The 16,345-nt window shown below is 46.3% G+C and overlaps 1 protein-coding gene across 4 annotated transcripts in view; it reads right to left on the reverse strand.

The window, feature by feature from the left end:
* Window positions 1-4,709: 4,709 nt before the first annotated feature.
* LOC142582953 (lysine-specific demethylase 8-like) overlaps window positions 4,710-16,345 on the reverse strand; it is a 110,245-nt gene continuing 98,609 nt past the window's right edge. For 2 of the 4 annotated variants that reach the window (XM_075693126.1, XM_075693116.1), the window contains one exon: window positions 4,712-4,973. In XM_075693126.1, the coding sequence (XP_075549241.1) occupies window positions 4,809-4,973 (165 nt within the window). In that variant the 3' untranslated portion in view covers window positions 4,712-4,808. Of the gene's footprint in view, window positions 4,974-16,345 lie in introns of all 4 variants that reach the window. The other 2 variants (XM_075693153.1, XM_075693142.1) reach the window with 2 other exon arrangements.

Raw genomic sequence — 16,345 nt, forward strand, 5'->3', positions numbered from 1 at the left:
GGTGATGCGCGCAAAAACCGACGAGTTCTTGCCGTTAGACTCAAGAAGCAAGCCAAGCACCCTAATACAGTTGTCTCTGGGAATCGACAGCCCGTCCCTTGCGGTTAGCGTAACGTGTACCTGATCAAGCGGCGAGGAGGGCCTCCTCCCGGGCCGAACCGGTCTGTAGAGAAGCAACTCCGATTTGGAGGGGGGGGGGGGGGGGGGAGTCGAAGCCCCGTACCCTCCAGAAAACTTTCGGTGATAGACAAGGACGAGTGGAGCGCTTCCTCCACGTCAGCATCTGAACCTCCCATGCACCAGACAGTAATGTCGTCCGCATATCATCATCATCAACAACAGCAGCAGCAGCAGCAGCAGCAGCCTCGCTATGCCCACTGCAGGGGAAAGGCCTCTCCCATACTTCTCCAACTACCCCGGTCATGTGCTAATTGTGGCAATGTTGTCCCTGCAAACTTCTTGATCTCATCCGCCCACCTGACTTTCTGCTGCCCCCTGCTACGCTTCCCTTCTCTTGGAATCCAGTCCGTAACCCTTAATGACCATCGGTTATCTTCCCTCCTCATTACATGTCCTGCCTATGCCCCCCCCCCCATTTCTTTTTCTTGATTTCAACTAAGATGTCATTAACTCGCGCTTATTCCCTCACCCAATCTGCTCTTTTCTTATCCATTAACGTTACACCCATCCTTCTTTCCATAGCTCGTTGCGTCGTCCTCAATTTAAGAGGAAGCTTTAGCTCGAGTGCTCCTATCTAAATACATGTAAAAGGAGAATTCGTTTTTCTCGGCAACCACTGCACCACATTTGACGAGGTTTGTTGCATTTAAAAGACAAACTTAAAATCTAGTGACTGTTGGTTTCGAATTTTTGAGTTAGATCGTCAATTTTTTATTAAAAATTGGCAAAAATCGAAAATTTTCAAAAAACGAAACTATCAAGTTTACAACTCTGTAACTTAACCTCTAAAAATGATAATACAATTCTGTGAATTGCATCTAATAGTACATCTAAAGCGGACAAAATTGATATGTCACACATGAATATAAAAAAATTTAATCATAGGGAAATACAACTTTTGCAAAACCGTTGTAACCAACGTAACAAATTCACGTAAGATGTAAAATGACATATTGAATTTGTCCGCTTTGAATGATCTAATGGATGCCGTTTACAGAACCGCGATATCTCTTTTTGATGCAGAGCTATGAATTTGTAAACTTCGTGCTTCTATTTTTTTCAAACGGTCAAATATTTGAAAATCGTTTTAAGAAAATTCAAGCCCTAAATCGAAATTCCGCTTCCAACAGTCACTAGAATTTAACTTTCTCTTTCAAATGCGACAAATTTCATCAAAATAGGTCCAGGGGTTATCTGATAAAAACGTTTTTGCGTTTTACATGTATTTGAATAGGCCGCGTCGGAGTTGGGCCCGAACTAAAGCTTCCTCTTAAGTAGAACCCTTTTCGTAAGCCTCCAGGCTTCTGCCCCGTGGGTGAGTACTGGTAAGACACAGCTCTTATACCCTTTTCTCTTGAGGGTGTATAACGTCCGCATATAGGGCGTGGTTAGTATTGGATATAGCGGAAAGAGGCTCCGAAAAGCCTTTCATGGCTATGTTGAACAAAAGAGGCGAAATGACCGCTCCCTGCGGCGTGCCCCTCGCACCCAGGGTAAAGGTCCTCGATTGTAATCGCCCGATCTTTATGGTTGCTTTGCGGTCCCGGTGGAAGGAGCGAACATAGGCGTGGAACTTTGGTCCCAGCCCCATGCTCTCGACCGCCTCCAGGATGAACTTATGTGAAATGGTATCAAAGGTATTGGCGAGGTCAAGGGCCAATATTCCCCGAACATCTCGGGTTTCTCGGTCGATAGTTTACCTATAAATCAGGAGCATCACGTCCTGGGTGGAGACACCCGGCCGGAAGCCTACCATGTTATGTGGAAAGAGCTGGTTATCCTCGATATGCCTAGTAACCCTGTTACGAACCGCATGCTCCATCACCTTCCCCACACAAGAGGCAAGGGAGATGGAACGCAAGTTCTCCTTGGCGAATGTCCTGCCCGTCTTGGGAATGAGTACCACCGAAGCGGTCCTCCAGGCCTCCGGCATGCGGCCTTCTGTCCAGAGATTGACCTCCTCGGTTAACTTAGCGATGGACTTATCAAGATTACGCTGAAGCCTATTCCGTGATTCCGTCAGGACCCGGGGCTGGGAGACTATTAAGCTTCGAAAAATCAGCCAGTTGGAAAATATAAATGCATATCATTTACTGCCCTTAGTGGCTCAAACCACCACAGGCACACTCGAAAACGCTCTGAAGACCTGTAGGTACACGTATTAAGCATATCGATGCTCGTACTGTGACAGGCAACACCGGGTGCACGCGTGTATAATTAAGGAATACATACTGTGTCCCGTGGCAATAGCTCCTTTCCACGCTTGTTATGCTTCACTGCAATACTTTTGCGTATGCTTCACCAAGTAACACTTCTGTACAGAGGCGAAGCTGACTCTCGGGAACCGGCATTATGCAATGCACCGTGCTTTGCAAGCTTCTAAGCCAATCGCGAGGACCACAAATGCGGAGTCCGTGCCATTAATGACAGCAGCGAATTCTTTCAATAAAAAACACGGCACGTACCCAACAGCAAGAAGTTTCATAGCGAACGTCGAAGCAGCTAGGCCTAGCGTTGCCGCAGTGATGGCTACGGGTGCCAGCGGATCTGCGTGCTAGAACGCCGATTCGAGGCGGCGAGGTAATCAAAATGGCAGCAATGGTGGCTTTGATTAATGCCGTTTCGGACCTGCGGTTACGGCAAAACGTCCGGAAAATCGGATGGCCAAGGGTTCTTGCGTCCGAAATTTCAGACGTTCTTATACATTGACCCTAAGGGGTATGTAGTGGTGCCGCGAAGCCGTCCGAATTATCTGGCGTCCTGAAAGTCGGTCGTTGACTGTATACTGGCAAGTACTCCAGCCGACGACACGGCGTCACAAGACGATTCGTTACGATTCCTCTCTGTTACTCGGGCCAGCATTACCGCGACTTTCGACCCTTTCAATAAAATTACAGCTAATTTTCCCTGATAGAGGCACAAATTCCCTGAGTTTTCCCTGAGTTTTTCCCCCCAGACTACTCAAAATCCGTGAGAATTCCCGGTTTTCCCGGTTGGTAGACACCCTGACTTGGTAGAGCAGTAAACGAGGGACCCAAAAGAACTGCGATTGTTCAGCAAACATATCTTTTGCTATCATTCCTCCAGAGCTCATTAGAAAAACACTACTAGAAATCTTCACTTTACGCTTTCGCTTGTTTACTTGTTCTTGGCTGTCATTCCTGCGTTTCTTTCCTGCGAGAGTCTATTTGATGTGCTTCCTGGTTTGCCAAGTAAAGCAGAGGTGTACATCACAGGCATACTTGTGAGAGACACCTTATTTCATTTCTGTTTTGTGGGTTTATGCGCCTTTAGAGCGAGGGGCAGGAATTATTAACGTGTATACTATGCCCCTCATTTGCATAGAAAAGTTAACTTGGGGGTTAAGCATCCCCCGAAAGAAAATCCTGGATACGTGCCTGATGTGGGTTCTCTCTAGTGTACAAAAAGACGGCTCTGCGGTAAATTTATTCAAGTGCTCTTACATGGAACACATGGAATTCCGAGGAGGAAATTCTGCAGTAGTCATACCATACAGCCCGCAGAAAATTATTTTCAATGCACAAGTCTCTTGGGCACACAGAAAGAAAAAATGTTTTTCCTCAATGCTTCTAGGCTTGTCTTTCTGAATCTGAACATATTACTAGTGCGACATCTGATACGTAGATCTGCTGATGAACACACCGCATCTAATGGGCATTAGTTGCAAAGTGGCCTTACTCGGTTACTGAATATTTCCTGAATAGCCAAGCTATAAGCAACTGAAGGTGAAAAAAAATTTGATAAGCATTTAGGGTTCTAGTATTGAGCACTTGTCCTCACCCCAGTGAATGCATAGATTTACAGGCTTTGAGGTATATGCAAGTGCGTGTCCCAAGTTCAATGCAACCAGAGAGAGTTAATGCAACTTAACTTTTCTTGAGGTTGTAGGTATCGTCATAACTGATCAAGTCTTATGATATTTGGCACCACGTCGTAACAACACATACTGAACTCATATGAGTGACTGTGTAAAAGTTTGGTCATGTGGTAGAGCACCTGCTTCAACCAGATGCCTGTTTGCCATTGTAAAGCACACAATTTTGTTAATGTTGTAGTAGCTTTTTTTTTCTGCCATCATGCAAGAATAAATGTTTTTAAATTAATATCTGAACTTCCTACACCATACCACCTGCCACCTGAAAAAATAAACACATCAAAACCGTGCAATGAGATGCCCCAAAGCAAGCCATGTGTTTTTGCCAATGTGAATTGCACTACTTTTGAACACTTAGTGTTATTCATGTACACTGAAATCTGTACAGGAGAGTTTTCGCATGCACTTCCATCGAACTGCAGCCACCATGGCCAGAAATAAAACCTGTGAACTCGTTCTCAGAACCACAATGTCATAGCCACTGGGATGCCATGGCAGCTCCCATTAACTGCTAAGTTAGTTGCATTTAAAATCGATGCCACCACAATGATTCTCACTACTCAACACCATGAGCAAACACTAGTATATTCCTCATAAACTTCTTGTATTGCTGTCTCGTCATGCTGCTGCTGTTTTCATGCCAGTGCACACCATTATTATACACACAACTTTATTTTTAAACAATGGCATTCAATGAAGCACTTGCAGAGTTAACAAATACTGATACAGTTCATTATTCCCACCAGTAGCTTATGGAAAGGCTTGGCGAAAGAGAGCGTACAAAGTGCCAACATTTTGGCGGAATGAATAGCATTTCACCAGGTCTCAGCACACATTCAGTGTATTGTGCTTTTTCAAACAATGGGAACTTCTCAGTGTCTGGATCCTCGACGTCCACCTGTATGGAAACCAAACATTAATGGAGTATACATGGCACTTTACAATTTAGTGCTAATAAAGATTACGTCAGAATTTAAAATGGTGCAATCAAAGGCACAAATTACAAGGATCTTTAACTGCTTTGTCGATATGTTCGGTTATAACATTCCAATGTTCAGCACTAAAATAAGTCATCTATAAAGGAATATACAAGCACTTTGAATCAAAACTACTGCCTTTAAAGGGACACTAAAGGCAAATATTAAGTCAAGCTAAAGTGATAGATCAAGGCTCGAGGACACATAAGGCAATATTACTGCAAACAATGTTTTAGTAATAAAAAAATTGAGGTAAATGCAGGACATGATTTGCAACTCATCAGGGACATTCAAGTACTAGCCCGATGACGAAGGCACTCCTCATTTTATTTCTGTTGCTAGTACTCAACTTCGCGTTGTAAAAAGCTAATTCCATTGTTTTATAAAACAAGAAAATCCTACTCGTCCAGTTCTATTCGATGTTTAGAAAAAACAACTAATTGATGTTACCCTTGACAACTACACAGGCAGTCAAAAGGTTTCGTTTTCGCTCGACTCTGCACTGCCCCTTCCTTCCAGTTTCGGTAGTTTCGTTGACTTAATATTTCGTTTCAGTAGTTTCGTTGACAATGACTTAATATTTGCCTTTACTGTCCCTTTAAAGGGGCCCTGAAACACTTATCGAAGTCAAGAAATGCATTTGAAGTTAAAATAGACTATTTCAGAAATACTCTGCAGCAAAAGGTACCTCAATGTGTTGAACAGAAGTGGAGTTTTTGGCACTCAAAGATCACCTGGAGCCTTCTTACGGTTCTCCCGCTCCTTCTTCAATGCCTTACACTGCAAAGGCTATGGCATAGCAGGGCATGCTGACAACACTCTGCCTGCTGAACGTCACTGTGGCACACAGTTCAAACTCGATTTTGGATGTTCACGTAGATGCCAGTATTTGCAATTTTGATGCCTACAATGCGCCAAACACCAAGCATAGTGGTCCTCAGTGAGCCACAGTAAGCTCAGCAAGCAGAATTGTCATGGTACCCTGGACGGCCACAATATCTACACTACGCAGCAAGTGCAGCTACATGGAACAATAATGCATGTGCACAGCATTTTCAATGTGCATGACAGTTCTGGCGTGCACAATCGCGCTCATGTGCTTTAGTATGGCCATGCTACATGACACAGACCGGCTTTGTCCTGCATCACCTAGACCGCCGGGCAGTAGTCAGATCCAAATTGAGCAACTAAAGCGCCGTCAATAGCTCACTACAAAACGATGTCTGCCAAGGTGTCCAGCCAGGAGCAGCCAGGTGTGAGTGCGCACTGGCAACCGTATGTGTGGCCTGGCCTTAAGTTTTACAGGCTTCATGGCTAGTAGAGTATTGAAAACTAATCGAAATTATCGAAACCCAATGGCTATGACATCGATAAGCAGTGGAGCCCAAGTTTAATTACTACGTGAGTGGCTACAGTTCAGCATGAGGAGAAGATAGTCTGCTTCTTCCAGAAGTATGCAATTATTATCGAAATTCAAAAGCAGACTTTTGCTTATTTCAGCCTGTTTATTAAACTGCATGACTAAATATACACAGTAACAGTAGGGAGAAGCGCAGTGATCTGAACACCCTTCTTTATTGATGTCAGCTACCAGCCAATAGCAGCTATCTATGAGAATACTGCATATGACGACATATGCAAGCCACCGGCAGCTCCGAAATGGGTGAGGAGAAGGCCTTGTTTGAAAAGAAGTGTTCTAGAAAAAGCCAACTTCACGCTCTGCTTGTCAGCGCCACACGCTGCGCACGACTGCAAAATTTGGCTGAGATATATACAGCAGTGTATGCTATCCACGGAAAGTGCTTTTTCACCAAGCCCAAGGAGTGGTTCAGGACCCCATTAAAGAGCCAATGTTCAAACATGCAAAGTGCTTTAATCTTGACAGAAAGGAGGAAGAAATAAATAAACCCAGTGCTTTTTTTTTTCTCATAACTTTACACACAAATATTCAGCTTGTTACAGAAATGATGCCTCCGTTGCATTTTTCATTGACTGCTTGTAATTATTTGCATGGAAAGTGTACTGTGACAAACTACTAAAAACAAAAAATCCGACGCTTCATCTACTTAAAGGTGAAGCAAGTATTAGTTTATTTTCCTTACGTGAAATACAGTAAAAACCTCATTGATATGTTTCTGTTACGTACGTTTTCCCGGCGCCAACGTTCGCAATCGCGAACACAAAAAATGACCCACTAGAGTTGCGCTCATTTTTACCGGTTCATATGTTTCCGGAAAGCACAATTTTTCGGCAACAACGTTCAGTATGTCGCCAAACTGTGATCGTATGATACGTTTTCTGGCCACTAGATCCCGTGTAAACAAGAACATGCACGAGGTGTGCGCAATCGTGAACAATATACAGGGTGTCCTAGCTAACTTCAGCCATAGTTAAAAAAAAGTATGCAAATGCCACGCAGCTGGACAGAACAAAAGTATTGTTTGCCATCGCTTGGAGATAAGCTATTTTTTCATTCTGCTTAATTAGATAATTAGACTTAATCAACTTCTCAAATATAATAGTAATAATTATATGAAGAGTGTAAATGAGAAAATTGTAGAGCTACATGAAAAACTCTCTATACAGCTTTCTGTGGCTCAATAAGTGCTACATAAAAGCCAAGATGGAGAACAAGATAGCAAAGAAGAAAAAAGCGACCGAAACCCTCAAAATTTGGCAGTGGAACTGCAGAGGAATAAAACGGAAACAGCAAAATTTACTTCACCTATGCACCCTACACCAACCTGACGTCATCGCGTTACAGGAAACAGAAACAAATAATATTACGATGCGCGGCTACAAAACGCACATTGCCCAAGGAAGGACCCGGACCGCCGTCCTCATCAAGAAGCATTACACGACGCAGCAGCACCAAATCAACCACAGAATCGAACACACTCTGGTTGAGCTGGTCCCTCCCAAGAAAACCCTGCAGAGTTTCTACATCCTGAATGTATACAGTCCTCCGCGCGACACACTAAAGGACTTGGACAAGTTCCTGAGAGAAGTGAAGAAAGTCACCAACGGTCAAAAACTTCTTGTGGTGGGTGACTTTAACGCTCTACACGTGGCTTGGGGCTACCAATCAACCAACAAGAAGGGTATGGACGTGCACAATGCGGCACAACACCACCAGCTGACGTTGTGGACCGATCGTCTCATACCAACTAAAGTCAGCAACAGTGTCTCCAGAGACACCAGCCCAGACCTGACCTTCTCCACTGGCTTAAGGCAAGTCGAGTGTTAGAGACTGGACGAGACTCTGGGCAGCGACCATCATATCATCCAGACCGAAATCATGCACCACAAAACCCCCGTGAGATTAGGTCAGGCCAAAATTATGGACTGACCTGCTTTCCAGGAAGATGAACACCCCAGAAGCCTAGAGGACATCGAGGAGTGGACCAAGAACGTGATGGACTTGGTTACCAAGTACACAAAGACCATCCAACTCACTGCGGACAATCTCGAAGTCGACCCACACCTACTTCACCTCTGGGAGGCCAGGCGAGGACTTTTGAAGAGATGGAAGAAGCAGAAGAGAAACCACAAACTCAAGATCCACATTGCCGCAGTCTCGCGGCAGGCGGAGGAGTATGCTGAAAAACTCGGACATCAGAACTGGAATCAAGTGTGCGACCAGTTACAGGGAATCCTCAGCAACCGAAAGACCTGGGCCATTCTAAAGACCCTTCTGGCAAAGGCGGAATCAAAAATGTCACGGGGCAACACATACAAAGACTTATACACAACTTCCAGGGAACCGAAGAAGAAGTGCTCGAAGCCATCACTGGGAAATACATCGGAGACGAGCAACAACGGAAGACACAGCCAGTCATTCACCCGGAGTACGAGGGGGAACCCAATCCAGATTTAGACCAACCTTTCACCAAGTCGGAGATTGTGGCAGCCTTAAGAAATCTCACAAGAAACACGATGCCCGGCAGGGATAAAATTAACAACAAGACCCTCCGTAACCTGGACGACGGGGTGACGGAGAGTTTACTAAAGTATATAAATGAAAGCTGGAAGACCGGCAGTATACCGGCTTCCTGGAAGCACGCGGATGTAACGATGATCCCGAAACCCGGCAAGCCCATCAACCTACAGATCCTGCGTCCGATTTCTCACGTCATGCGCGGGAAAACTCTTCGAGTACATGGTCCACAATCGTCTCTCGCCCTACCTGGAAGAAGGTGGGCACCTGCCGAACACTATGTTTGGTTTCCAGCCTAACCTCTCCACCCAGGACATTCTACTTCAGCTTAAAGAAGAAGTCATCGACGGCCTCAGCACATGCCACAAGAGTGCCATCCTGGCACTCGACGTGAAGGGAGCCTTTGACAACATCTCACACGAAGCAGTGCTAAACAGCCTACAACATACCAACTGCGGACGGCAGACATACAACTACATCCGGGACTTCCTGACGGGTAGAACGGCAACCATAGGCCTGGGGAACCTCAGGACTGAGAAGTTCCAAATACCACAGAAAGGAACCCCTCAGGGGTCGGTGATCTCCCGGTTGCTGTTCAATATAGCGATGAGGAGATTGCCGAACCTCTTGGAGAACATCAGGGGTATCCGTTACGCAATGTATGCAGACAAGCTGACCATGTGGACGTGCACGGGATCGGTGGGCGAACAACAAGACGCCCTGCAGGAAGCCATCGACAAGACCAAGCATTATCTACACCGCTGTGGTCTTTCATGCGCGCCGGAAAAGTCAGAGCTCCCGATCCTCAAAAAGAGGACAAGAGGGCGGCCTCTGCAGGAGACACCTGACCCAATGTTGACACTACATGGAGTCAACATACCCAAGGTGGACCCACTCAGTATTCTGGGCCTCACTTTCCAGAAGGACGGTGCCGGTCTCACCTCCATTAAAAAACTGCAAGCGACAGTTACCCAAGTCGCACACTTAGTGCGAAGAGTGACAAACAAAAAGCACGGCCCGAAAGAGCTGGACACAATCAGATTAATACAAGCCCTGATAATCAGCAGAGTCACTTACGGCACCCCGTACCTGGGTCTCAAGAACAGCAAGAGAGACAAATTGAACACCCTAATACGAAAGACCTACAAGCTGGCACTGGGGCTTCCACCGATGACGTCAACGGGGAAGCTACTCAGCCTGGGCATCCACAATACTTGGGAGGAACTAGCAGAGGCCCACAAGACGAGCCAGATCGAGCGACTCAAGCTCACCAGCAAGGGGAGGGACACGCTAATAAGACTGGGCTACCCAGTCCAATATGAGTCCACAAAACAGCGGGTTCCTCTCCCCCTGAGGGAGAAGATCACGGTGGCCAGCATCCCGAGAAACATGCACCCTGAATACCACAGAGAAAGGAGGCGAGCGAGAATGAAAGCTCTACGTAAGGCCTACGAAGGACCAAAACAAGGAGAAGTCCGATACACCGACGCGGCAAAGTACAAGAACAGAGCGGCCCACGCTATCAGCGTGATCAACGGCCAAGGACAAGAGGTAGCAGCGGCTTCGGTGAGCACTCCAGACATCGACTGCGCGGAAGAAACGGCGATAGCCCTGGCGGCCACTACGGGCCAGCGAGAGGAAGATCAAATCACAATCATCACCAACTCACAAACAGCATGCAGAAATTACCAAAAGGGCCGCATTTCCAAACAAGCCCTGAGCATCCTCGAAAAACGAGACAATTTTCCAGAACTGTACATTGTCTGGGCCCCGGGACACGAGTCCCTGGCGGGTAATGTAGCGGCTAATGCCACTGCCCAAAATCATTCTCCGGGCTATCCCGCCAGGTTCACGAGCACTGGTAGACCAACAAGATAGCGTCCCGAAAAGATACGCTGATATCCTGAGCCACTACAGACTGGGTAGGAGGATCTATCCACCCCCGCATCCCAAGCTGACAAGAGAAGATGCGGTGATCTTCCGAAAACTACAGACCGGCACATTCCCGCACGGCACCCTGCTACACGCCATGTCTCCTACGAGCTATACTCACAAATGAGCCTCCTGCTCGACGCCCAATACCCTCCACCACATGGTATGGGAATGTCAACAAAACTCATCGACACCGCCCATCACCGGACCAACCGTCGAGCAGTGGGAGGCCCAGCTGACAAGATCGAGCCGTGAAGACCAGCATCGCCTGGTGAGCAGGGCCAAGCTATCGGCTCAGGCCCACGGCATCCTGGACTAGGGACGCCGCCCACCTCGGACGATTTTACCGTCGGCTCATTTCTACTAATAAAGTTTATTCCTCCTCCTCCTCCGAGCGTGAAAGCCCGCAAATGCACGCAATATTGCTGCACGACTAGCCGCTCGAGGCACTTTGCATGCATTTGCGGGCTCCTTTCACTATATGAAAAACTCTTATGCAGCACATATTGAGGAACAGAAAGCTGTATTGGGAGTTTTTAATGTCGCTCTACAATTTTTTTTCATTTACTTTTCATCTAATTATATTTGAGAAGTTGATTAATTAATTAAGACTAATGATATAATTAGGCAAAATGAAAAACAGTATACCTCCAAGCGGCGGCAAACAACGTTACTTTCATTCTGTTCAACTACGTGGCATTTGCATCTTCTTAAGCTCCGGCTAAAATTAGCTGGGACACCGTGTATAGCTGCCCGCCGCGGCAGCTTCACTGCATTACTCGCCCGCCCTTCTCACGTCAAAATGCCGGCGCCCATTCAGCTTCTCATTTCGGTACCAGCAAATCTACTGTGGGGTCGTCGCACGCGGCATTCACAGCTATCGCCGCCAATCCTATTACGATAAGCATCTTCGCCTATCTGTTTAACAGTGCGTGGTGCTGTCGGAAGTGTAGCGCACGCTTTTAATAGGCGATAACCAAAACGCGCCGCCGTACCATAGAGGCTAGAAGTTTCTAGCCTTTCTAACCTTTCTAGCCTCTATAGCCGTACCCTGCTATACGTTCCAGCGCCTATAGGCGGCGCGGAGAACGTTTCAATATGCAGGGATAGAGGTGATGGAGGCGATACGAAAGCGTGCGCATCTCCAGAAGCAGGCAGCTTACGGGCCTCTGGTATATCTAAGCGCGATCCTTGACATTGCTAACGAAACGCAGAGATGTGTTGTAGAGGGAGAGGCTACGTTTAACGCTGGCCATATAATATGGTGTGAAATACGAGACAAGCACGGCTGTCCAGGTCGAGTCACTCTGACTGCAGACAAGCGCCGTGAGAGGCCAGCCGCATACTATAGAAGTTCAAGTCTGCAGTGTAACCAGCACCGTAAAGGTCACTATTTATCCTTACATTTTGTAATCTATACGCAATGTACAAGAATTGACACCAAGCAGTTAATCGGTAGCGCTCAGATGAAAACAAAGCGCAGTATGCGCTTTATGCCACTGCATAAAGTAAACGTGTGCATTCACAACGAGGACGCACCGGCTTAGATACGGAATGCTAATACGTAATAATACATAAACATTTCAGTAGTGCCGATTTACAATATATGAGCGACATGATGACGTGTGCCAGCACGCCCCATTTCCAGCAGGATTAGCGCTTTCACGTGCTGCAGGGAAGCTCGCATATGCAGTCTTCATGAATGACCGCTTCAGGTACATAGTCATGGCCCTTGTTTCTTGCAACATTGTTATAGAAGAGATGCTTTAAGACCAAACAAAAATACAAAATCAGAAATGCGTGCGCTCGACCCCCGATCGGTACACACCTTTCACTACGGCAAAAAAAATCAGCGAGCACCTTGTGCATAGACCGCCTGTTTCGTTCTCACACGAAATGACTAAGAACAGCTGCGGAATAGGTTCTCTAGTTTGCAATGCTCGCGACGCAGCGTCAGGCACCGTCACAGAGTATTTGCCGAAACAGCGCGAGTGCAGGCAGAAAACTTAATAAACGGTGACACTTGTGTACTTAAATCTACTTTGGGAATCTGTAGAGAGCGTTTTTCAGCCAACGCTAGGTCTCAGTCTTGCTTCATGGGACCGCAGCAGGATATTTTGCAAAGGCACAGCGTTTCTCTTCAGCCATTTTCGTAAGAGCTTGCCACAAAAATAAAATGAGATCATTGAGCAACAGTCAATTACACTCACCAAGGTGGCCCCAAAAGAAGTCTTTGTTGAAATTCTCGCTACATAGGACTATTTCTTCGCTCACTTGCTTCCCGATGCGGAGCTTGATCGCCCACATCTTCCTCTGTTTTTTTTAATTTATTTTTTGTATTTTGAAAAGTGGTGCAAGCTTACTTTTCCCAATAATGCATGATTTGTGCATTGTGGCACACTGCACATGCGGTTGCTCTTCGCTCGTCGACTGTTTTTTTTTTTCATATCGAAGAGTACCAAAACGCCAACACAGCTGCAGAAACCGCATGAGCGGGAAATCCATCATCCCCTGCCGGGTTCCGAAAAAATCCGCGCCCCGGCGCTAGCATATCTGGAAAGCGCTAATCTGGAAAGTGAATGGTAATGGAAATGGAAATTCAATGGTAATCTGGTAATGGAAAGCGCGGGTTTAATCTCTCATACAAACAGGCGGGTACAGTAGTAGAGCAGCAGCTCCCAGGTTTCGGACGACATTATGTTGCTAGCTAACAAGCAAAGTGATTTGCAATTAACGTCTGGCTAATATCTGTGGACAGGAAGGCAACAATTTAGGTTTGAAATTTAGTGTTAGAAAATCAGGTGTTATGGTATTCAACGAAAACAGTGAACAGACAGTGGAGATACAGGGCCAGGAAATACCTCGGGTAACAGAATATAAATAGTTTGGTATATGGATAAGCGAGGACAATGGATATATGGGAACACAGGAAAAAAACAATAACAGTGAAGGGGAAGAGAAATGCAGCCATAAAGAAGCACAGAGCGCTATGGGGATACAATAGGTACGAGGTCCTCCGAGGTATGTGGAAAGGTGTAATGGTTCCAGGACTTACTTTTGGAAATGCGGTTGTTTGCTTTAAATCAGGGGTACAATCAGGACTCGATCGAAGCCAAAGGCCAATGGGTCGCCTCGCATTGGGCGCTCACCAGAAGACTACAAATGAAGCTGAGCAGGGTGATATGAACTGGACTAGTTTTGAAGTGAGGGAAGCTCACAGTAAAATTGAGTATGAGGAATGACTGAAGAATATGGAAGAAAGTAAATGGGCTGGGAGAGTGTTCAGGTATCTGTACAGGAAAAACATTGATTCACAGTGGAGGAAAAGAACTAGGAAGCTTACCAGCAAGTATGCGGCCTGTAGGGTGGGCAACACAGCAACAAAGACGGTCAAGCGGAAAGTCAGAGAGGCTGAAATAATCTCATAGGTGGCGGCAATGGAAAAGAAACCTGCCATGAGTAACTACTTAAGAGGAAAAAATGAAATCAGGAAAGAAACAATTTATGATAACTCAAAGGGAAGCTCATTACTTTTCGAAGCGAGATCGGGATGCCTTAGAACACGCACCTATAAAACAAGATATAAGAAGGAACAAGAAGCATGTGCTTGCTGCGGTAAAGCTAGGTAAACTATGGAGCATGTTTTATTAGAATGTGAAGACGTCTACGCAGCGGTCAATTTAGGCACCACTGGCCTTCTTGAAGCCCTTGGGTTCAGCAGGAGCAGTGGTAAAGTAAACATGTCCGCAATAGGCATTAGTAAGAGGCGATTGGAGGATTGGTTGACGAAAAGTAGGGAAACGACAAAAAACGGAGATGTACAAAAGCACAGTTAGCAATAGGGGATCAGAAAATTTGGGTGTGGGAGTTCATAGTGCTTATTATTTTATATTTTTTTATTGTTTAACTTAGGTAGGACGTTAGGCAGTATAATAGCAAGAGCTTGGTGGCGCAACCCACCGCCCCGTTCCAAAAGGGACGCTCATAACATACATCCATCCATCCATCCATCCATCCATCCATCCAGCGCGAATAGTGTGAACAAGAAAAGGCGTGAGGCGCGCACTATTGAGAACAGCACATAGCTGCCCCTCTCACGTGAAAACGGCGGCGCGCACAGTTACTTATTCCGGTATCACCATATCTCCGCACGGGTCGTCGCATGCCGCATTCACAGCTATCGCCACCGAACCTCTTGTGATAAGTATATTCGCCTATCTGTTTTACAGCGTGGTGCATAGCGCCATTGATAGCACACTGCACGCTTCTAGTAGGCAATAATTCAAACATGCCGCTGTTCCCTGCTGCAGGCGGCGTGATGTGGGCAACACGTTTCTCTTCGGTGGCATCCAGCGTCGCCCACCAGCTCGATTTCGTTTCGGTTTCCTGTCGCTCTCTTAAAACATGACGCAATAGAAAAACAAAACGCGTCTCGTGGCCGCTGGAGCACCACTAACTCGACACGCGTCGTCGTCTCATGCTGCAACGATCCGCACGACACTTCGCATTGCGTAGTAGTTCAATCGGTCAAATATGTTTAGTCACTTCGGATCATACTTTTTCCCGGTTAGTACGTTTTCCAGTGTTTTTTTTTTTTTTTCACCAAAACATGAACAGACAGTTATGGGGTTTTACGTGCCAAAAACACGTTCTGATTATGAGGCACGCCTTAGTGGAGGACTCTGGAAATTTCGACCACCTGGGGTTTTTTAGCGTGCACCTACATCTAAGTACATGGGTGTCTTCGCAATTCGCCCCATCGAAATTCGGCCGCCGTGGCGGGGATTCGATCCCGCGACCTCATGCTCAGCCGCTCAACACCATAGCCACTGAGCAACCACGGCGGGTAAAACACGAACGAGGTTCTACTACAATTTGCACGCAAAATCGATGTGACATTAGATGTATGCCTGATGCCATGTAATACATAAACAAAAAGCAGAATGAATGCACTTTTCATGCATAAAAGTATTGTTAACAAGATGTCATAAAAAAGATATAAAATGCCAGAATCAAGACTCTGGGATAAAATTGAACAAACTTATAAAGACACGCTTGTATCTGCTAATAGCGTCCTCGATCACCTTGCCCGGGGGTTGCCCCGAAACCAAAATGGTGCGCTTTGCACCGCCATGGTGGCGCACTGCGGAGGGTCAACATCGAGGACAAAACTGCACCCCGTGCAGGGTGCTTGCATGCAGCGCTACTTTGCCCCTGGGGCGCAAAACGTGCGCGTGCGCATCTTATTGTTTGCAGGTGCTGAGCATCTGCGGCAAACGCTCGAACCTTGTCAAACTGCGTGCTCCGACATACCTGGTTGCAAGCAAACACCAATGGATTTTATAATTAATCCTGACGACCCATTCTTGACGACCCATTCTTGACGACCCGTTCAACGAACCTGTCCACTTTCGGCCGCTCTTC

The sequence above is a fragment of the Dermacentor variabilis genome, chromosome 1 (genome assembly GCF_050947875.1).
Source record: "Dermacentor variabilis isolate Ectoservices chromosome 1, ASM5094787v1, whole genome shotgun sequence".
In the NCBI taxonomy this organism is placed as follows: Eukaryota; Metazoa; Arthropoda; class Arachnida; order Ixodida; family Ixodidae; genus Dermacentor; species Dermacentor variabilis.